At 50.3% G+C, this 22992-nt stretch overlaps 8 protein-coding genes across 8 annotated transcripts; all 8 read left to right on the forward strand.

The window, feature by feature from the left end:
- Positions 1-194: 194 nt before the first annotated feature.
- On the forward strand, positions 195-1859 carry GIQ15_03571 (hexokinase-1; the record flags this gene model as incomplete). The annotated part of the gene is made up of 1 exon (XM_033550988.1): positions 195-1859. One exon carries the CDS (start codon positions 195-197, stop codon positions 1857-1859), a length of 1665 nt encoding a protein of 554 aa, XP_033408149.1.
- A 1100-nt stretch (positions 1860-2959) lies between these two features.
- GIQ15_03572 (uncharacterized protein) lies at positions 2960-4674 on the forward strand (the record flags this gene model as incomplete). Its single annotated transcript, XM_033550989.1, has 4 exons — positions 2960-3257; positions 3312-4139; positions 4205-4468; positions 4526-4674. 4 exons carry the CDS (start codon positions 2960-2962, stop codon positions 4672-4674), a joined length of 1539 nt encoding a protein of 512 aa, XP_033408150.1.
- Positions 4675-5248: 574 nt separating this feature from the next.
- On the forward strand, positions 5249-6395 carry GIQ15_03573 (uncharacterized protein; the record flags this gene model as incomplete). The annotated part of the gene is made up of 3 exons (XM_033550990.1): positions 5249-5543; positions 5714-6097; positions 6160-6395. The coding sequence occupies 3 exons, from the start codon at positions 5249-5251 to the stop codon at positions 6393-6395; spliced, it is 915 nt and encodes a 304-aa protein (XP_033408151.1).
- A 1426-nt stretch (positions 6396-7821) lies between these two features.
- GIQ15_03574 (DUF907 domain-containing protein) lies at positions 7822-10082 on the forward strand (the record flags this gene model as incomplete). Its single annotated transcript, XM_033550991.1, has 3 exons — positions 7822-8128; positions 8222-9709; positions 9787-10082. The coding sequence occupies 3 exons, from the start codon at positions 7822-7824 to the stop codon at positions 10080-10082; spliced, it is 2091 nt and encodes a 696-aa protein (XP_033408152.1).
- Positions 10083-10881: 799 nt separating this feature from the next.
- Positions 10882-11810, forward strand: GIQ15_03575 (uncharacterized protein; the record flags this gene model as incomplete). Its single annotated transcript, XM_033550992.1, has 2 exons — positions 10882-10965; positions 11028-11810. The coding sequence occupies 2 exons, from the start codon at positions 10882-10884 to the stop codon at positions 11808-11810; spliced, it is 867 nt and encodes a 288-aa protein (XP_033408153.1).
- Positions 11811-12234: 424 nt separating this feature from the next.
- Positions 12235-12558, forward strand: GIQ15_03576 (uncharacterized protein; the record flags this gene model as incomplete). Its single annotated transcript, XM_033550993.1, has 1 exon — positions 12235-12558. The coding sequence occupies one exon, from the start codon at positions 12235-12237 to the stop codon at positions 12556-12558; it is 324 nt and encodes a 107-aa protein (XP_033408154.1).
- A 2079-nt stretch (positions 12559-14637) lies between these two features.
- On the forward strand, positions 14638-18058 carry GIQ15_03577 (NAD-specific glutamate dehydrogenase; the record flags this gene model as incomplete). Its single annotated transcript, XM_033550994.1, has 4 exons — positions 14638-14896; positions 14947-17777; positions 17848-17948; positions 18025-18058. The coding sequence occupies 4 exons, from the start codon at positions 14638-14640 to the stop codon at positions 18056-18058; spliced, it is 3225 nt and encodes a 1074-aa protein (XP_033408155.1).
- Positions 18059-20283: 2225 nt separating this feature from the next.
- GIQ15_03578 (uncharacterized protein) lies at positions 20284-22374 on the forward strand (the record flags this gene model as incomplete). Its single annotated transcript, XM_033550995.1, has 5 exons — positions 20284-20406; positions 20464-20552; positions 20615-20908; positions 20983-21432; positions 21528-22374. The coding sequence occupies 5 exons, from the start codon at positions 20284-20286 to the stop codon at positions 22372-22374; spliced, it is 1803 nt and encodes a 600-aa protein (XP_033408156.1).
- Positions 22375-22992: the final 618 nt, after the last annotated feature.

A 22992-nucleotide genomic window follows, 5' to 3' on the forward strand; every position in this document is an offset into this window, starting at 1 on the left:
AATTCTTATAACCAGGCCTATAGCTGCGAGGAGAGCAGTTGAGAGCGCCATTGTCTACTCTTCCTCTGCTGATATCTCTGCATAGTGAATCAGACTCACTCGATCTACTGCATCGACACGAACTCTACGCTACGTGCTACATCTAGTACCCAGGTGGCAGGATATCTTGTCCAGCTCAAGCTGTCCCCGCAAACATGGGCAAGACACTCGAACAGGTTGCCCTGCGTCTGCGTGAGCTCTTCGATAACCTCATCTCCATACTCCAGCGACTGCTCAGACTGCGGCCTCGACCTAGCGCGCAGCCGTGCGAGAAACGGCCGTCCCTGAGCAAACGATGGCGGACCCGACGCACCCTCGACGACTTCGCGGTAGAGATCGAACGGGAGTTCACCGGCCACCTTACCACCAAACAGCTAGCTTCGATGGCTGCCAAAATCCGTACCCAGATCGACAAGTGCGCAAAGACGAGCCCGGTCTGCATGCTCCCCTCGTTCAACCATACCTTGCCCACGGGACGGGAGAAGGGGACCTTTCTGGCACTGGATGTAGGAGGGTCTACATTCCGTGTTGCGCTGGTTGAGCTGTCGGGTGAAAATGGAGCTATGAAGATCGTCCGTATGACTTCATCGGTTATCGACGAGTCTGTGAAACTACTTGAGGGACGGGCCTTCTTTGACTGGATTGCACTGAAGATAGGTGAGATGCTCGAGCAGGGGACGGAAGGGTTCGGTCAGGCTTCTACCCCCCTTTCAATGGGGCTCTCGTGGTCGTTCCCCATCGACCAGACGTCTATCCGCAGTGGGCTGGTTATCAGTATGGGCAAAGGCTTCCTATGCTCCAACGGCACCGTGGGCGATGACCTGAGCGAGCTCATCATGGCAGCGTGCCACAAGCGCAATCTCAACGTTCGCATAGAGGCAATTGTCAACGATAGCTCGGCCACCCTCTTGTCTCGCGCATACTCGGATCCCTCAACTCGCATGTCTCTTATACTAGGCACGGGCACGAACGTTGCCATCCACTATCCCACGAGTGCAATTGGCCTCGAGAAGTTTGGAAACCGGTCTGCCGAATGGTTCGCGGAAGCAAGCCGGGTCATCGTCAACACCGAGCTTAGCATGTTTGGCGGAGGCGTGTTGGCCATGACCCGCTGGGACGACGATTTGAACCGCAGCCACATCAAGCCGGACTATCAGCCACTCGAATACATGATCACTGGCCGATATCTAGGTGAGATCGTACGGCTGCTGATCGTCGAAGCTGTGCAGGTAGCTGGTCTATTCGGCGGAGAACTGCCCATGTCAATGCGAACCCCCTATTCCTTTGACACCGCCATCGTTGCATGCATCGAAGGCGATTCCTCTCCCACCCTAGCCGATTCTTCCGCCTTCCTTCAAAAGAGTCACAAGTTCCTCATCCCTCCAACGACATCAGACCTTCAATTCCTACAGAAGATTTGCAAATGCGTCTCCAAGCGTGGCGCAGCATACCTGGCAACAGCCATATACAGCCTGTGGTGTCTAAGCAATGAAAGCGAATCTCCCATCCCGCCGTCAACACCGGACTCGGACGGTAACGAGGAAGAGCTAAAACAGCAGACAGCCGTTAGGGAGGCACCAAGTCTACAGGTCACCATCGCCTGTGATGGCAGCGTTATCAACAAATACCCCAACTTCAGAAGTCATTGCCAGACTTACCTCAACAGCCTGACATCCTGCGGCGCCAACTCGGGCGTCATCTCGACAAAGAATGACGGGGCACCTACATCTCTCACTCCTGTAATATCGCTCGATCCTGCCCCGGAGAGCGGTATCCTCGGCGCCGCGGTTGCTGTGGCCGTTGCCCTTCCAAGCAAGTAATTATTATTCCCCATGTCGTTATCATCTTTATTCTTTCGTCATCATTAATCCGTTCAGCCTGTCTCTGCCTTTTTTTTTTTTTTTTTTTTTTTCCTTTTTTGGCGCTGGAGTTACATACGGACGGAGTCGGTGAGCGGACTGGCCGTTCCTATTTATCCATCTCTTTTTCACATCTCAAGTCCATCCGACTGGCCACAAGGGCGGTGCTTACTTGAGCCCACTATCGTGCAGGGGGATATGGACTACATATGTGTCTGTCATATTATCACCTATTGGCTGTTCGCCCTTTTGTTTCGTTTTCGCCTGGCGTGTGTTGTCTCGACTGCATTGTATCGGCGTTACCTACGACCAGTTTCACTGCCTGCGAGGAAAAAATATAACATAGTAAATGACGATGCAAGACGCATTTGGCATGTAGCTTGCTGTCTTCTTCTGGACAATAGCCCCTTGCGTGACATATCTCTAACTATGTACTCCGTAATGGCCTTGCCTCCTATTTAAATGGGGCCGATATAAAAGGACCACGGTATCCATATCTCGGGTAAAAAACAACCTTAAAATGCTGCGCATCACACTAGTTTCCTCCATGCCAGCTAGCGAAATGCTTTATCTTCGGTCCTGCCGAGCAAATAAGACAGCGCTCAAGATCTGTCTAGCATGGGCTTGCACTGCCTGTCTGGGTCGGACGAAGCGACTGAGCGAAAGCAAAAAAAAAAAAGGCCCCCGCGTCTCTCGTCTGACGCTTCATGCTTTATGCCAGTTATGCCGTTCCACGATGGCCTGCGATGCGAGCTGCCGAGAGAGACACTGCTGGGGGCAAGCCGGTCAACTTATGCAGAGACGGCGTACGGGGGTTAGGGTTCCTCCGCCCATGGACAGCGCAAGGCAAACTCGTTTTATATAAGATCATCCGTTTCATGTGATGTTATGCCGACGACCGAGTCGTGTTTTGCTTTGCATAGTCTCTGCATTTCAGTTCGGAGCGTCCGCGGCGTCTCCATAGGGCTTTGTACTATATACATCGCCCTTCCTCGCCATTCCCATCCTTAATCAATTCGATACAACTCATATAGTCATCGCTATTGTTTGACAGATACAATATGTTGTTCGCCACTGAAGGTAGCGGTCTGTTGCCCGTCGTGGGGTGGGTGCTCTTGGGCAGCTTCGTCTTCTACCGCATCGCCGTGTACATACAGCTCAGCATCGCCCGGAGTCGAGCTGCAAAGGAACATGGCTGTAAGCCGCCGCCGGCCTATCCTGACTTTGATCCCATCTTCGGCCTGGGGCTTGTCCTCGCCGCCGTGAAAAGTGGCAAGAAGGACACCTTTCTCGAGGATATCTGGAAACGGTACCAGAAGTATGGGAATACCTTTTCAAGTAACCTCACCGGTCTGCCGAGTTAGTATATCCCGTCGCTATATGTGTATGTACATACTTACCCGGTTCAAACAGTAATCACCACTTGTGAGCCAGAGAACGTCAAGACCGTGCTGGCAGTCAAGTTTGCTGATTTCCAGCTTCCACCCAGACGGAAAGCTGGATTCCGTGATCTGTTTGGAAATGGAGTCTTCACGACCGATGGAAGCGAGTGGGAGCACTCCAGAGCTATGCTGCGGCCTAACTTCACCCGTACCCAGATTGCTGACTTGAACATGTTCGAGAAGCACGTCAACGAGCTGATCGAGCTGATACCCAAGGATGGCTCGACTATCGATCTCCAGGACCTGTTCTTTGGCATGACTCTGGATTCTGCGACGGAGTTCCTGTTTGGAGAATCAGCCAATACCCTATCTGGCCAGCACAGCTCTGCCCCCAAGGGTGATATCTTCGGACAGTCCTTCGACTACTGCACTGGCTATATCGGAAAACGCTTCAGGGTCGGTTTGCCCACCATCTTTGGCAATAAGCAGTATACCCAGGGTGTCAAGGATGTCCACACCTTTGCCGACCACTATGTGCGCAAAGGCATCAAGAGGTACAACTCACGCGAGAAGGGTAGGGATGGCATCGATTCGCCCTCCGAGTCCGGGCGATATGTATTCTTGGACGAGCTGGTCAAGGAGACGCAGGATCCTCTTGCTCTGCGATCGGAACTCATGAACATCCTTCTGGCTGGCCGTGATACCACTGCGAGTCTCCTGAGTGTCCTCTGGAACACCTTGTCCAAGCGACAGGACGTATGGGCCAAAATACAAGCTGAAGTCGAAACCCTCGAAGGCCGCGCGCCATCGTTTGAAGAAATCAAGAACATGAAGTATCTTCGCTATACCATGAACGAAGGTAAGGGAAATCGTTTCTGCATCCCCTCTTAAACTCCCTACAGGTGCTGACGGTGAACCATGCAGTCCTACGTCTCTACCCAGTTGTCCCAGGAAACTCTCGCAGCGCAATTCGCGACACCGTCATCCCACGCGGTGGAGGACCAGACGGCCTCTCCCCGGTCTTTGTGCCCAAGGGAACTTCGGTCGTATATAGCGTCTACAGCATGCATCGTCGCACCGACATCTACGGTCCCGACGCTCTTGAATTCAAGCCTGAACGATGGGAGACCCTAAGACCCGGATGGGGGTATCTGCCATTCAACGGAGGTCCCAGGATCTGTCTTGGACGTATGTTTTTCCCTCCTTCCCACTGCTAAGCAATAACCCTGGCTAACAATGATATAGAGCAATTCGCACTTACTGAAGCTTCGTACGCGACTATCCGGCTTATGCAGACGTTCAAGACTATTGAGTCTAGAGATCCACATCCCTGGACGGAGTTGCTCACGGTAACTTGCTCCAGCAAATATGGAGCAAAGGTGTCTTTGAGGTAGAGGGATATCATACGGGTTTATACAGGCGCACGGTTTGTCGTAGCAACCACTAAGCAATTTATCAATTGTAATATGTACATAGCTAATTAGGGATTGTTTCTTCACTCATACTCACCTTGCATTATGACATGGCTCTATATGACCTTTCTCGTACACATATCCAGCAGTAACACCTACATCCGAGTTATACTAATGAATGGGACTATCAGTAGAGTGATAAAAAGATGTAACGAATGCCATGCAACCTCAGAGTCCAAGGTGTCGAAGCAAAAAAAAGTCCTAACGGAATGACTAGACTGGGGTTCGATCCCAGGACCTTATCGGAGCAAGTGAAAAATCACTGTGAGCGATACGTGATAACCAACTACACCATCCAGCCAGTGTGACTATCCGAGATTTGGGCCAGTGACACCATAGACACGTAAGCAATGGAACGTTAGTCAGCATACTTACGTCAGCCAACACTTTTTATGCAGGAACCGACTTGGTGGCGCGGGGACGAGGAAACATCTTCCTTTACCAACCCCCAGAAAGGCGTTATATCTGTTTCTTCACTGTCCTGTCTGGATTACACATGATGGACGTCGACGCGCCTTTGTTTAATCCCGCGAAGAGGAGAAAGTTCATGCGCAGACGAGCGGACGATGCGAAGCCCGAAGACGAGCCGGACACATCAGGGCAACGAATGGCCGAGCTGGATACACGAATATCTCCCGTCCACGATGACATGGAAACAGACGATACCCATGTTGCCGATATAGTGCGTCTTCGCAAACCACACCGAGTACGGAAAGGCGGTATAGAGTTCTCAACGTCGCGGTTGGGGCGAAATGACTCTCTCATCCCAGCGTCCGAGGCAGTGGCCGACGGTCGGTTAAGCGGTATCTCAGATCGGTTTGTTGGGCATTCGGGGCAGAAGGTGGATGTCGATAAGCACATGTACGCATTACCTCCTCCAGCTCTGTTATCATCCGTCAAATTCCGCTATATATATATATATATACTGCAGTAGTTAACAAGATAAGGATGGCTTTTATAGAGGCTGAAATGGCTAAACGTCGCCTTGGGACGTTGCCGTCGGAGACAGCAGATCCTACTGATCCCACCGATCACGATTCACGGCGAGCTGCAGACAACACGTCGGCAGAGTTACATCTACCGCAGAGACAGCCGGCAACTCTGGGGAAGCTACACGAGATCGATCTCGGACCCGACTCTAAGCTTCAAAACATTGCAAGGACCGAAGCAGCTACCAGGAACCTTGTAAAGGGGGATTCTGCAACTCCCGAGGGTGACGACGACACATTCAACAAAACCCGTCTTGATAAGGATGGCAAGCCGATACGCAGCAGCCGGAGGAGGCGTAATAGCGAAGATGTCATGCGAGATCGGCTAGTGGAAGAAGTTTTGCGCGAGAGCAAACGTGAGTTGCCAAACCCTCTATCAAACTATTTAAAATATAATCACTAATGCTGTTTTTTTAAGTCGATGTCTACGAAGAACCCCAGCGCTTGCCGCTTGAGGACGATCAAGCCGCTGATGATCGAATTGCAGATCAATTCCGTAGAGACTTCTTAGACGCCATTCACTCGAGAAGACGCGGAGCCCGAACCCGAAATACCAAAACAACCAAGACGGATGCACCACGTGGACCGAAACTCGGTGGTAGTCGTAGTGCAAGGGCAGCCATGCGAGAGCAGCAGAGCAAAGCCCAGAAGTAGCCCGGCCAGGCAACTCCATTCCCCGATTCTTACTCTTCCTATACGGAACTCCGGATGGAGGAGATTTCCTTCTATCATGTACCACAGCCCTGTACCACAACGTCATAGTGTACTCCCTACTTATACACGGATGGAATGTATGAACTTCACCCTTCTTATGCACGGTATCCTCCGCCATCCATTCAGACCCCCTGATTAAGCGACCCAGGGAGCTCGAGACTCCAAAAAGTGCACACGCACAGCCAGCAGCACGCGGGAGAAAAGCGGCTTGCATCCCTTAATAAAACGCTACTGCAGTTATTTATGGCATAACGCACCATCTGACGGGCGATATCTAAGTATGGAGTAGGAACAGCGCACCGGAATTTCTGGTTGAGTCCAGCCCAAGGCCGTCTTGGCCGTGGCTGTGGCTGTGGTCTAGGTTGCCGCCTGGATAGGTGGTCCTCCCCGGTCCACCCGTCAGGGATGCGATGCCTTCATCCTTAATTATTCCCTGTCCGTTCGGTGGCTTCGACATCTCGACTTTTTCCCCTGCACTCCGACAACTCTGCATACTCCGTGCTATCTGGTGTTCCTGAGTCCCAAGTCGGTTCGATCGCACTGATCCTGCACAGCAATCTAGCAAATGAGCCTGCTCCATACGACTAGTAGCGAGATGCTGGTGCCTCTGTGGATACGTGGCGGATGCACGACTGAAGGCCGGTGGGCGCGAAGATGCCCCTTAGCTCCATAATTACGCCGTCAATGTCTTGGTTAGGCACCCCTAATGAGACCAGCAACGGCATTTGAGTGGTTGCTACTCAGCAGTGGGCCGCTGACCCTCACCTTCGGAGAAGCTCAACTTGCCATCACCAACTCCTCCCAATCATCTTCCCTTTCGTTAAACTCCCAGGACCAGCGCAAAGTCCGTTTGAAACAACATCACAGCACATTCGTTTTCTTGGAAATCTTTATCTTTCTCTCTTGGAAACCTTTTTTTTTTCCTTCTCGCGTATAACTATACGGACATCTTGGGGTGGCTATTCTTATCCTAAAGGTTGATGTTTATATTTGACAACCAGCTGAGCGCTTCTATGGACATCAACCAATCGCTTAGCCCCTGAAGGACGATTCTGTCCAAATGGGCCTTGCTTTACCTTCTTTCTTTACTGTTTAACTACTCATATTCTAAGCGCATTAGAAAAGCATTAGCATTGTTTTTTACTGTCTTTGCATGACTATGCAGGTTGATCCTGCTAGCCATCTCCTCGTTTTAACCAGCGTTTTCAATCGTCTTTCAACTTCGCGCGTTCGTTATTGAGTATACCAGTCTCAAGTTCAGCCATCGTTTCCTCTGCATTCAAGGTGGGCTGACCAGGGCCCATCTCCTACCTCGCCTTCTCTCCGCCATATCCTTTTCAGCAGCCTCGAGCCGCGTTCCGCCACCATGAAGTTGCCATCCATAACCGCCGTTGCTTGGTCTCTCTTGTCTCTACACGCCGGATACACCTTCGCCGCAGATGTTCTCAAAAATAACGGGTTCACCACTTGTCTCGATAACAGCGATATCAAAGTTGAACGGCTATCCTTTGTGCTTAACCGCGCATCCAAAACCGCGACATATGACGTCTCGGGAACAAATTCCAAGGAGCAGAATGTGACGGCAACTATCACCATCGATGCATATGGACAAATATTCACACAACACCTTGATCCGTGTGATTCAAACTCGTTTGTGGAGCAACTTTGCCCTGGTATGTTCATGTCCCTGTACCATATCACCACAACCCCCGATACACGAATCTACCATAATAAACTATAAGCCATGGAACTGACAGTTTATAAAGTGCCTGCCGGCACTTTTAGCGCCAAGGGTCAGCAAGCGATCTCAGATAAGTTTGCAGAGAAGATTCCAGCCATCGCCTTTGCTGTGCCAGATTTGGAAGCACAAGCTACAGTCAAGTTAAACGCAAAAGATGGCGGCGCCGAACTCACCTGTGTCCAATCCATTGTTGGGAACGGCCACTCTTTGAGTACTCCCATGGTTTCATATGTGGCTGTCGGTATTTCAGGAGCGGCTCTGGTCGTCTCTGGTGCCAGCGCCGCTGTCGGTGCCGCCCATCCAGGGGCCCCTGGCGCGAGTCCATCATTTGGCCAAGTTATCGGGGTTTTCCAGGCTATTTCAATGAACGGGATGCTCAGTGTAGACTATCCTGCCGTTTACCGAAGTTTTACCAAGAATTTTGGCTTCAGCATGGGCCTTATTCCTTGGACTCAGATGCAGATATCCATCGATAACTTTCGAAACTCCACGGGCGGAAACCTCACTGAAAACAGCGTTTCGTTTCTTCGGAATTCCACCCAAATGCTTGAAGGTGGCAATGCTACTACGGGGAAACGCTCACTTGATCTGATGATCCGCGAAATTCAGCCACTCGGTCAAGATATACAACAGGCCGCCAACAACACAGTCAGTGGGATGAAGAAGGCCATCGAACAGCTCTCCATTCCAGCAGCCAACACGTTTATGACGGTTCTTCTGGTTTTCGCTATTGTTATTGCCGCCATTGCTGCTGGAATATTACTAGGAAAGGTAATCCTAGAAGTCTGGGCACTTTACGGCACCTTTCCAAACCGCCTGTCTAACTTCCGAGAACACTACTGGGGTTTCCTTGCCCGGACTATCACCAATTTGATCCTTGTCCTTTATGGAATCTGGACGCTGTACTGCATCTTCCAATTCACACGCGGAGACTCATGGGCAGCAAAAACACTTGCAGCAGTGACCCTCGCTATCTTCACTGGTGTTCTAGGATACTTTACTTTCCGCATTTGGTCCCTTGCCCGACGCCTCAAGAAGACTGAAGGGACCGCATCAGCTCTATATGAAGACAAGGAGGCATGGCGCAAGTACAGTCTCTTCTATGACCATTATAAGAAGGATTACTGGTGGCTCTTCGTGCCAGTTATTGTCTACCTCTTTGCGCGTGGTTGTATAATTGCTGGCGGAGATGGCCATGGTCTCGTACAATCTGCTGGACAGTTCATCGTGGAAGCGCTTATGCTCATTCTTTTGCTATGGACCAGGCCATTTGAAACCAAATCTGGTCAATGGATCAACATATCCATCCAGGTTGTCAGAGTGCTGTCTATCGGATGCATCATCGTCTTTGTTGATGAGTTTGGCATCTCGAAGACAACCAAGACTGTGACCGGTGTTGCCCTCGTCGCAGTTCAAACAACATTGGCGGTGGTCCTAGGCATTCTTATACTTATCAATGGTATAATGACTCTCTTCGGCAAAAATCCACATGAGCAGCGCCATAAAGAAAAGGGTAAGCATATCTCAGCTCTCCAACTCATCAACATCCCTCACTACCTCAAATTCCACAACTAACGTATATTTCTATAGGAAATCTTGACCGAGACCTAGATGCTCTTACCCCACTAGACCCTCGTGATTCAATTCTGCTCAAGTCCAAGTCTCCGGCATATGGACATGACGAAGAAGCTGGCAAGCTAAACCTTGTCTCCCGCTATGAGCCTTATCAAGATGCACCACAGACCAAATACAAGCATGCCCACAGCGAAAGCGTGACCCCATTAGTTCACCAGCGTGGTGTTAGCCCTGAAAGGCCTCGAAGCGCCGGGAGCGATATATCCTTTAACGACCACCCGCACCAACAGAATCGGTCCCTGTTACGCTAAAGCGTCTGTCTTGATACATCTCGAAATTTTTTGCCTACTTTCTATCACACACATACACGCTCCCTCAAAGATTTCTTGTTTTTATTTTGCATTACCTAGCCATCTACTCGCGTTTCTCCTGGACTTCTGCATACATACACTCCTTTGATTAGCAAGAAGTCCATCCCGCCATCCTGAATTTTACATACATTTTCCATGCTGCATAGCCTTCTCCTTTGTCTAGCCTGCATCTGCGAATCGTCCACTTTTCACTAAACGCTCACCTCCTACACTCATTAGCTTTCAAGTCGTTTTTCGTTTCCTCGCATTTTTTATTGCTGCGTTGTGTCGTGCGTAGAGGCCACTAAGATTTCACATATTGAATAAAATTATATTCGTTGCTTTAACCTAGTGTATATTTCGCAATGTGGTGCCATTGAATAAGTTGAAGGGCTGATAATGGAAATAATGTTCATTATTGGTAGACGGAATATACGGTCATAGATGTCCAATTCCTTCCGCCCCTAACCTACATATGAAGTTATGACCTCAATTCTAGCTCCAAGTAAATCAAGTAAAGATGTCCGTGTGCACAGCAAGAGCTTTGGGAATTTCGTTCATGCATTCAGGAAACAATTTCCCTCTTTCAAGTGTATACTCCTTACATAGACTTCTCGGATTTGTTGTCTGAGTTTATTAGTCATTTACTATTCCACCACATTTTACAAGCTCCATAGCCAAACCAAACAGCAGAACACACCAATGACCAGTACAATCATGGCACATCCTGCATAAACTGATTCTGATACCTTCTGCGGCCATGGACCAACCCGAGGGGGCTGTTGCGGCCCAGGACAACGAAGATTCAGAGTATGAATATGAATATGACCCGTTTGAGGCCGAGGTAAGAGCGCGCGCACCGTCGACTATCTTCAACGTCATACTCAAATGGGTTCTTAAATGCAGACATTCTACATCAACCTCGAGCTATCATCGGCTAACGGGCTGATACGGCCGCCGAGAAAGCGATCCTCTACAATGCCAACCGACTCACCAATCGACCCCGCCCTAAACGCGTCCCTCGACGGCGATGGACAGCACTACAATACCGACCAAGAGCTAGAGTCGCAAAGCAGGGTGCAAATCATGGACCTCCACACGTCCAACCCCATTGTCTCCTACGGCAACCAGATATTCAGCTGTTCTTGGGCAGACATGATTGGGACGGAGCTGATGTTTTCTCGTGCGCCTGAGAGATTACCCAATTCTCTCCCCCCGCTATGGCGGCATGAGGATGACTGCGAACTCCTATGCGCCAACAGGGTTAGGGTCGTGGGCCAAAAGGCGAATCTCATCTCTAGCTCTGGCGGCGGCCAGAACGTGCTAGGAAACGACCCGGCAGAGGCCTCTAGGGTGGCGGCGAGTAACCAGGCACGATTCCTGGCGCGGCTGGCGAAGGCGAAACACGCAAAGGGTGAAACCGACATGATCAGGACGGTTTTCCCGCTGAGGAAGAATCAGAATCTCGAGGGGAAGATTGAAGGGTGGAATAGGACAGAAGCAGCTGTTGCGGAGGTTGAGAGGCTGAATAAGTTGGCGTTGGAAGGGGATGCCGATGCGCTACATGCACTGGAGCGGATTTATTCTCAGAGAAGCGGACAGGGTTCCTACCAAGGCAGCCGTGGGTCTGGGGTGCAGACGGAATCGACGACTCCTACACCCAGCGAGCCACCGCCTGCAGGGTCTTGAGGGATATATCTCCGGTTTATCACTTACTTTCGATCATCGGCTACAAGGACTCGACAGTTTGATGAAACACGGTTAATTGAGGGTAATTGGAAAAAAAATTAATTATCTAATTATCAAAATGGCCCCGAACGCCGTATCCCGCTCAAAGGATATGGACGGAGGAGAAAGAAGAAACAAAGAAGCGACAGGCCGTGTGACATGGCTGAATGATAATCTGAAGGGTTTCAATAAAGAAAAAAAGCAGGGGGAAAAAAAGAACAAAACTCGCTGCTGAACGTCGAGGAAAAGGACCTTGAGAAGCCAGCTCGTCGGCAGGGATATCGATGAGTCAGATGAAGTAAAGAAGAAAGAAAATTGAGAAAGAAAGAAAAGTGAGACGAAGAAAAGTTGAAACCGTCTAAAACAACTCCGTTCTATCCTGCCGATGCGTATTAAGATTATTGTTCTGAGAAGGAAAAGGAAAAACGATCGATCGAGCGTGCCGGTTTTCGTGCCGGAGCGGTTATGGCGAATGAGGTGCGAATACACCGTCTACCTCCAGCTAGGCGAGGCGGTGGGAAAGCCGACTGGCGATGGAGGAGGTGGTGGAGGATGCTCAAAGTCGTTCCCTCCGGAGATGTATTTGGGCTGGGCGGAGGAAGACTGCATGGCACGCTGGATGTCGACGCTGAGCGTTGAGACGGAGAGCTGCTTTGTATTTGAGCTGCTGGAGCTGGAGCTGGTGCTGGAGAAGGAATGCATGGTGTGAGGATGCGAGGTATGGCAGGACTGTGTCATCGTGGAAGCCATTGGAGGTGATGGGATCCTGCCCGTTGTAATGGATGCTGATACGTGTCTTTTCTTTTAGAAGGGAGTGAGGATGTGGATGTGGATGATTGACAGCTGGATGATAGGTAGAGACAGGTATGTGTTTGTCTTGCCTCAATCTTCAAAATGCGGAGAAGTCTGGGGAAAAGAAGAAAGAAAAAAAAAAAAGATCCAGAAAGGCGGAAGGACAAAGCTTTAAGTATCCGAAATACAAAACGCGAAAAATTAAAAAAAAGGAGAGAACAAGTTACATCGCGATTCCCCCTTCAGCGCAACAAGGCATTACAAAAAAAAAAAAAAAAAAGGTGAAACACGGCAGAGTAGACGACCCTCACACCCTCAACACCCTCAACAGTCCGTACCCGACGTACCCACGATAAGCGAAGTCAGCAAATCACTCATACGAACGGAGTATATATATGTAAGGAGGCAGCAGCTCCGGCTCCGGTTACTCCGTCCAGCGCGCCTTTTGCTCGACAGACACATCTGCCGGCCATGCCTCGAATCCTCGACGTTTGATACGAGCGTTGTTTGGCCAACCTGGGCCGTTTTTGGTTGGATCCCACGTCAGATGTCGGCTCCAGCTTCAGCTTCAGCTTCGCCTGGCGGTCGACCCAACGACCGACCGGCCGACCGAACGTGGATGTCAGGGATGAAGCCATGGCAGGGAAGAGAAAGTCAGCCTAACGGGGGTCTAGAAGACGGCTCAGCCAACCGGTTGCTGGGGCTTCCCCGGCTTTACTTTTGTTTACGAGTGATGGTAACGGGCTGCCTTATTCGCCTTACGTACAAAGGCAAGGATTGACGACGCTGCCTGATCGACTGAGTTGACTGTGACTGAGGTTGACTGCAGGAGAGTGACTTGCCTGTTGATTAACTGCAGGAGAGCGACTGTAGGTAGAGGATAGCTGTGATTGCGTGATGCGTATGGGTGGGATGTGGATGCCACGCCCTATGCAATCATCGTGCATGGGAGGTAGTTTATATGCCATCCTGCATGCTTCCGACGTCTAGACTCGAGCCGGGCGATCAACGACGGACATCAGGGCGAGCTCCTTCAAAGACTCGTAAGTCCTTCAAGACTGCCGGACTATACCACTGTGAGACGACATGGCTACCCCGTACTATTAGGAGGCAACATCAAAGCCCGCATAGTCGATCAACCAATAGAACGTACTCCCTAGTAGCGTATGAATAGAGCAGGAGTAGGAGAGGGAAGAGTAAGAGGTGAAGCGGTGAGGCCCCTGAGCGTTGGGAGGCGTCTATTAATACCGACAAACGGTGAGCAACGGTGAGTAACGGTGTACGGTCTGGACGTCGGATCGGTAAGCGACGACTAAGTCTGGATCACAGCTAACAAAGACTCTGGTCACAGGCACAGGCACGATTACTGACTTGAAACGATCAGCAGTCAGCTGTTACTCCATACCTCTATCTATACACATACACACGCCTATACACACATACACATACATACATCTATACACATACACCTATCTACATACATCTATACATCTACCTCTACACACATATATAGATCTACATCTATATACATCTATATATATATACATCTATATAGACAAGCCGAGTTTGGGAGCAAAAGGCGGAAGGCGGCAGGTGGCAGAAAAAAAGAAAAAGGCGGGCCCAGGCACTTACATAAGCAAGGAAAAGTCACGGGGTCATGGTTTTTTCACTGCACATGACGGCTTAGTCATCATGGCTTAGGTCAGGTGTCTGAGTTCCCGATGCTTTCCGCCCTTCCGCTGCTGACTAAGTGCCTGTGGGCCGGCGCTTCCCTCCTCCGCTAGCCGCCCCACGCGACGCTTAATAAGAGCTCTTTGCCTTCTTCTGCCCCTCGTCCTCGACCTCATCTCCAAACTTCACCACCGTCTACATCCTGCGATCCATGGCTGCGTGCTCTTCACAGTCCCTCCTCCAGCTGCTCCTCTAGCTGCTCTCCCCAATTGACACTCCTGACCACTCCTGACGACTTCTGACGACTCTTGACGAGACGACGACTATGGCTGAACTCCCTTCCAACGGGGGGCTGCCCACCCGCCCCAAGGCCTCTGCGGACGTCTCTGGCACCGGCACCCCGACGGGCTTCCAGCGTCCCCTCAACAAGCAGCTCGAGAGCGTCGTCCGCACGCCCGGCCGCCAGCCATCGCCCCAACCTACCCACCTGGGCATCCCCGGAGGCACCCACCGCGTCCTCTCTGAGGAGGGGCCCGGCTATGTGGCCGCCAAGTTCGAGGGCAAGGAGGCCCAGATGCTTGCCGGTACGTACAGACTGATAGACTGATAATAAAGAGAGAGACTAACAGGACAGTGTCTGAGCAATTGGAGAACAACGGGTTCATCCCGTACGAGTTCGTGGCGTCCGAGACCAACTGGTTCTACAACCTGCTCGGTATCGACGACATGTACTTCCAGACCGAGACCGTCGAGGCCATCACCAGTCACATCCTCTCGCTGTACGCGGCCAAGGTCGCCGCCTACGCCCGTGACGACAAGCGCCTAGAGATCAGGCTCGACAAGGAGGCCGAGGACCACGCCGTCTACATCGACACCAGCAGGCCCGGTGTCACCACCACCGACGGCCCCCGCTACGAGCAGCGCATCGACGAAAAGTACATCAACGGCGCCACTCCCGCAGACAGCTTCCGCGTCGAGACCTTCCGCTCCTCCAGCCCCTTGCCAGACAACAGCGAGCAGCAGCTGCGTTGCTACTTCGTCTACAAGTGCCAGTTCGCCAACCCCAACCCGGACCCCGAGGAGACCAACATTGAGGTCGTCGGTGACAAGCTCTTCCTGCAGAAGGCTACCGCAAACACCAAGGCGATTTACCAGGAACTCCTCATCAATGCCGTTGCCCGCTCCGGCCCCGTCATCGAGATGTTCGAGATCGAGGGCAGCCGCGAGAAGAGACTCGTCATCGCCTACCGCCAGGGCTCTGCCATGGGCTTCTTCAGCGCCCTCTCCGACCTGTACCACTACTACCGCCTCACCAGCTCCCGCAAATACCTCGAGAACTTCTCCAACGGCATCACCATCGTCTCCCTCTACCTCCGCCCCATCCCAGGCTCGGAATCCTCCGCCAGACACCCGCCAATCGAGGCTGCTGTCCACCAGATCCTCAAGGAAATCTCCCTCCTCTACTGTATCCCCCAGAACAAGTTCCAGGGCCACTTCATCAGCGGACGCCTCAGCTTGCAGGAGACCATCTACGCTCACTGCGTCTGGGTCTTCGTTCAGCAGTTCCTCAACCGTCTCGGCTCAGAGTACACCTCGCTCGCTGCCATCCTCGACTCCAGCAACAGCTCCCACGCTGAGCTGCTCTCCAAGCTCAAGAAGCGTCTTCGTTCCGAGACCTTCACCTCCGACTACATCCTCGAGATCATCCAAAAGTACCCCGATCTCATCCACAGACTCTACCTCAACTTCGCCAACACCCATTACGTCCAGACCAGGGGCGAGGCCCAGGACGACTTCCTCCCAACCCTCAGTTACCTCCGTCTGCAGGTCGACGAGGTCCTCAACACCGACCAGCTCAAGGAGATGGTCTTCAAGACCGTCGTCAGCGAGAACGACAGAATGGTCATGCAGTCTTTCCTCACCTTCAACGCCGCCGTCCTCAAGACCAACTTCTACACCCCCACCAAGGTCGCCCTCAGCTTCAGACTCAGCGCCGACTTCCTTCCAAAACACGAATACCCAGACCCTCTGTATGGTATGTTCATCATCATCAGCTCGGAGTTCCGTGGCTTCCACCTCAGATTCCGCGATATCGCCCGTGGTGGTATCCGTATCGTCAAGTCCCGCGACAAGGAAGCGTATGCCATCAACGCCCGCTCGCTGTTTGACGAGAACTACAACCTCGCAAACACCCAGCAGCGCAAGAACAAGGATATCCCCGAGGGCGGTGCCAAGGGTGTCTTGCTTCTAGACGTCAACCACCAGGACAAGGTCGCCGTCGCTTTCCACAAATACATCGACAGTATCCTCGATCTTCTGCTCCCTCCAGCCAGCCCTGGAATCAAGGACCCCATCGTCGACCTCCACGGCCAAGATGAGATCATCTTCATGGGTCCAGATGAGAACTCGGCTCCTCTCGTCAACTGGGCCACCGAACACGCCCGCAAGCGCGGTGCTCCATGGTGGAAGTCCTTCTTCACCGGAAAGAGCCCCAAGCTCGGTGGTATTCCCCACGACCGCTTCGCCATGACTACCTTGTCCGTCCGCCAGAACGTCGAAGGTATCTACCGCAAGATGGGCATCGACGAGACCAAGGTCCGTCTATTCCAGACCGGTGGACCAGACGGAGATCTCGGTTCCAACGGAATCTTGCTCGGAAAGGAAACATACGTTGCCATCGTCGATGGATCTGGTGTCCTCGCTGACCCCAACGGCCTCGACCGCACCGAACTCACCCGTCTCGCCCATGAGAGAAAGATGATCTGTGAGTACGACGCCTCCAAGCTGTCCAAGGACGGTTACCGCGTCCTCTGCGACGATAACAACGTCACCCTCCCATCCGGCGAGGTCGTCAACAACGGAACCGCCTTCCGTAACACCTACCATCTCCGCCAGGAGAAATACGACATGTTCGTCCCCTGCGGTGGCCGTCCAGAGTCCATCAACCTCAACAACGTCTCCAGCCTCATTGTTGACGGTAAATCCATCATCCCATTCATCGTCGAAGGTGCCAACCTCTTCATCACACAAGACTCCAAGCTACGTCTCGAGAAGGCTGGCTGTGTCATTTACAAGGATGCCTCATCGAATAAGGGTGGTGTCACCTCCTCTTCCCTCGAGGTTCTAGCCTCTCTCTCCTTCGATGACGAAGGATTCTCAGAACACATGTGTGTCGCCAAGGATGGAACTCCACCACCATTCTACGACGCCTACGTTCGTGAGGTCCAGGAGACTATCAAGCGCAATGCCCGTTTGGAGTTCGAGGCTATCTGGAGAGAGAACGAGCGCACCGGTACCCCCCGCAGTGTGCTCAGTGACACTCTCAGTGTAGCCATCACTCAGCTCGACGAGGAATTGCAAAACTCCGAGCTGTGGGACAACATCCCACTCCGCAAGGCTACCTTGAAGGACGCTCTGCCTAAGCTTCTCATTGAGAAGATTGGCTTAGAGACTCTCTTGGAGCGTGTAAGTTGCTTACCCTTCTGCCCTCATCTTGTCTGTGCTTGCTCCTGATTGATGCTAATCTTCCTAATAGATCCCTGATAACTACCTCCGATCCATCTTCGGCAGTTATCTCGCAAGTCGCTTCGTGTACGAATACGGCGCCAACCCTAGCCAGTTTGCCTTCTTTGACTTGTAAGTTTTTACTCCCCTCCCTTCCATATCCATGTCACCATCCATTACAAGGCCATCGGCTAATTTTCTCCTTCAGCATGGGCAAGCGTATGCCAAAGGAAGAGAACTAAATAGACACTCTCCACACGGCAGCAGGGCACGGCACGACCCTTTCCCTTTTCTATCCCCATCCTTCCCCGCCCCTTTGGATAAATGTACACGACCCATAAAAAAATCCTCATGTTTCTTTCCCATTCCCTTTCCCCCTTAGCGTCCCGTCCTGTCCCATCACTCCTTACGAATCTAGAACAGAAAAACCCATTCAGTTCCAAAAGCAAACCAGAAAAGAAAAAGACAAAGACTTGATTTTTTTTATCCCTCAAATGCAAGAAAAGAAATGAATAGCACACGCTGTACATGTTAATGTTGATGTTGATGTTTCATTGTTTTTCCCCGTCGCTACCTACGTCCGTCCGCCTCTACGACACATACACAGGCCAGAACAAAGCAGAATATAGGTGATTAAACAAACGTATGAGATAGTTGAAAGTGAAATAGAGCTCGAAGAACGAGATTTATTTCCCCCTTCCTCTACTTGACCTGGGGAGAGAGAAGGGGGTGTTTTGGATTATTGTGTTTTTTCATCCCGTCCTAGAATTTTTTTTATTAGACTTGATACCTTCCCCCGCATAAATATTCTCATTCTAACTAACGTGGGCTTCTACTTTAGAACGTGATACCAGCATATCTGACCCAACGGCAGATGATTGAATTAGGGTTGTGTGCGAGTTGTCATCCCTTCATCCCACAACTTTTCCCTTACCTATAGCATATTTTCCATATGCATGCATCCTGCATTAATATTCCGTACATCCTCCAAGCTATCCCATAATCATCGAGTACTGCATAAGCACTTGGCCAACTTCTAGCGCTGATGTACGCCAGCCGTTGGGCGGGATCATTCCCTAGTTTCCGTTCTACCACCTACGCAATTGGGCAATCTATACGAGACGGCGATCGGTGAATGGATGTGAAACTACCCCTTTTTGTCTTGTGGATTTAATTCAAAGCAAACGCCTATAGCCAACCGGTAATTCTACACGGTAGATAGAGGGGAGGCGCAGTGAGTGACGGTCGGGGTTCATTCTCTTCTATGTCCTCACATACTCTTTTCAATTCACGACTATGCCGTGTGGAGATTTGCTATATTGCAAATCGTAGGAAGTTGCAAGAATAGGAACAGTAGAAAGCTAGAAACCTTCATTCGGTATGATTTATATGGCTATATTTAGTATATATACGGGACAATGTGGGTGAGACACAGCTGCTCAACTATACTCTGTACTTACTATCGTCTAATGAAAAAATATAATAATGTTTGGCATCGACTGAGGTCCACTTGGTATAATTCTCCGTAACGCCAGCTTGTATCAAACTTGGACATAAGGACGGGTCAGGTATATAAGGCCAAAATAAATCCTGGGGTCGTTCCGCGCTGAACTCGCCAACGCTGAGAGTTTGGACAGGGGTGGACATGAGCAGGATTTCCGAGTTAAGTATATGGAGACGCCAGCTATGGAATCCATGATGATAGCAGTGCTTATGGCTGCTGTGATATTGGACGGGGGGCTCGGAATCACAAATCACGACGTCTTGTTCAAATCGCGTGGGGGTGTTAAGTTTGTGATTCGCTTAGACGATCATCCAGTTACAACAACTTGATCTTATTCCCCTCCTGGTAGGTAGAAGCTATCGAGAGAGCAGAGATATCGACGGCCGATCACCGTACTCCGTAATCGTCGAGGGTTTCTTTGTGTCTAACGATAAGTGCCGAAAGTAGGAGATGCTGCGGTATGATATCCGACTTGGAGCCTGATCCAATTGTTCAGGAGAAAGTGGAAACTCATAAATTCTCTATCTCGGAAAAAAAAAAAACAAGCGCTTTCTTATGATACTCTGCGATCACTATTAATCGGTCCAGAGTATCGCTCTACAGGTTCTTATCAAGCTTATACCTGTTGCTACTATACATCTTCCAAGTTACCTAGTAGGGACCTTGAGAGAGAGAAAACCCCGCTCGAAGGGCGATTTATACAACAGCAATTCTACTGCCCTATCATGTAATCTCCATTACTATATACCCTAGGGGAAAACTGCGTTGTGATTCACTGATTGGGTGAAGAGGGGGCTCACTTCTCTTCCCTAGGGGTCGTTATGAGTACCTCGAGCGCGATATAAAAGATGAAGATGGAGTTGCCAGAGTGTCCTTCAAGAATGATTATTTCTTGTGACATTTCCTGCGCAGCGTTGGGCATTTTCCCTGCATTTTGCTAGGTGTTTATTGCAAGAGATCAAAATGGGCATCGATTCGGAGATGAACGGTTTTTCCTGTAGCTTACCTCCATTTAACGGGAAGCTTGAAGGGAATGGGAAGCAAACCACTCGACGCCTCCCAGTTACGCTGCTTTCTGGGTTCCTGGTGAGTGCTGAGCCTTTATGGGGGAAATTCGAGTATGGTCTAACTGCTGTGATATAGGGTAGTGGAAAGACTACTTTGCTCGAACATATTCTCAAGTCACCGGATCATGGCCTTAGGGTCGCAGTCATTGTCAATGACATGAGCAAGTAAGTTCTCCAAACATTATCTCGAAAGAAGATTGTTATGTTAATGGACCGATCCTTCCTAGACTCAATATAGATGCTGCTCTTATAACGCATCACAAAGTATCTCAGACGAAAGAGAAGCTCATCCAGCTCCAGAATGGATGTATCTGTTGCACTCTCCGTGGCGACTTGCTCTCGGAGCTTGCAAGCTTGACCAGGCAGAACGAGGTTGAATACGTCGTCATCGAGAGTACTGGAATTAGTGAACCGATGCAGGTCGCAGAGACTTTCACTGCAGAATTCAGCGCTGCAATGCTTGAAGCCGAGGATCAAATTATTGATACCGATGAAGATAGCAAGAAGATTCTGGCCGAGATGTATGTGCTTTACATCCCTCTTCCTTTTTCAATGACCGGACTGATAGTTAACGTATTTTATTCCATGAATGAAGCGTGGAGTTAGGAGGCCTTCACACTTTAGCAAGCCTTGATACTACCGTAACGGTTATTGATGCATTCAACCTGCTATCAAACTTCGACACGACCGAGTTTCTTTCTGATCGCTATGGTGCCAAGGAGATTGTGCCAGAAGATGAACGCACCATCTCTGACCTCATGGTGGATCAGATCGAGTTCGCTGACGTAGTGGTCATTAACAAGGTAGAGACTGTTAATCAAGATACCCGTTGTCGGATTAAACAACTTGTGAACTTGTTGAACCCCGAGGCAAAAGTCTTGGAAGCCAGCTACTCAAAAGTTGACGTACGAGAAATCATTGGCACTGGAAAGTTCAATTTCCTCAAGGCAGCCGCCGGGTCAGGGTGGCTACGAAGCCTCCATGAGATGACAGTTATGAATACTGCTAACGGGCAGAGAGTAGCCCCGAAACCTGAGTCCCTAGAGTACGTTTACCATCTTATATCCCCCCTCTTCCCCTTTACTGGTGTCTTTAATTAATCAAGGTATCATGTTATGGTGCTGACATACCAATCCATAGGTATGGGATCAACAATTTTGTGTATACTGCAAGGCGGCCCTTCCACCCTCGTCACCTCTTTGCTCTTCTTCATGATAAATTCATCCTTCTCCAACATAGCGAAGAAGGAGACGAAGAAGATGACGAGGCGGAAGATGAAGGCGAAGGTAAAGATGATGACAAAATGGAAGTGGATGATGGCGACGATGAAGATTGGGAGAAGCAGAGTGTGAGTGGTTTCGAACAGCCTGACCCCGCTGTTATACTTGCAAATAAGCGTGCACACGTCTTCGGGCCTGTGCTCCGTTCCAAGGGATTCTTTTGGCTCGCAACTCGACCACTTCAGTTCGGAGAATGGAGCCAAGCTGGAGGAATGTTAACGGTAAGCTGTGGTGGTCCTTGGTTTGCTGAAGTACCTGATGATGCCTGGCCAGAGGATAGAGAGGTCCGTCAATCTATTGAAAATGACTTTCAGGGCCTGTGGGGTGACAGACGACAGGAGCTGGTGTTCATCGGAGAAGGAATTGGCACAGAGAAGATTACTGCTCTCCTAGACGAATGTTTGCTAGATGACAAGGAGATGGCCAGGTGGGAGAAGGTAATGGGGAACAAAGGATTGTCGAGGGAAGAGAAAGCAGATTTATTAGCAGGGATGTGGGAAGATGGCTGGGAAGAGTGGCCTCCATTTGAAATTGAGGGTGAGGGGGAAGACGAGGACGTCGAAGAGAAGGGAAAAGAAGGGAAAGCGAAACGCTATGCAAGTGATTACTTGGGCCCTGCTAAGAATGATCATAGTGGACGTAAGCACCACCATCATCACCATAAAAGGGATGGTGGTGTGCTCAAAAAGAGTGCGATGGTCGCCTAAAACCTGCAAATCATTTGCACGAGACATGTTAGTAGGGTTGTATACGCATATGGATAATATAGAAGCATTGAAAAATTATTCTATAACTATTTATATTAGCTAATAAGTTTTTTATATTTGAATGGGTGGGTGGCCAGGAACCTAGCAAAGCATACTTTCTTCCGATGATAATCATCGATACAAGACAATAATTCGGGTATATCCATGCCCTAACCCTTGAAGCTATGCATTAGTAAGAAGAGTAGAGGATTCAAGGCTCTGACAGAGGATTGCCATGGTAGCTTATTAACAGGCCCTTCTTTACGTTAAGAATACCTGGACTTGTCCCTTTGATTCTTTGCGAGGACAGAAGGAATTCCTTACACAATCTGACTGCCGGGCCGACTGTCCGAATATCTCACTCTTTCGATATCAGGCTCGGGATATGAGATGATTGAGGGTTGCAATCGTTGTATGGAACCTCCTTTCTGTCGTTGCTACCTTGAGTATAAGTATCTAGCATATGGTATGGAGCCCCCCGTATTTCCGATCCGCAGGCCGAAAATAGGTTTGCCTGGGCAAAGCAACGTGGTCATAATAATAGCACCAGCCAGCCGTGTTTAGCTTGAATGCAATGGC

The sequence above is a fragment of the Arthroderma uncinatum genome (assembly GCF_011692745.1).
Source record: "Arthroderma uncinatum strain CBS 119779 chromosome Unknown scaffold2, whole genome shotgun sequence".
NCBI classification, from domain to species: Eukaryota; Fungi; Ascomycota; class Eurotiomycetes; order Onygenales; family Arthrodermataceae; genus Arthroderma; species Arthroderma uncinatum.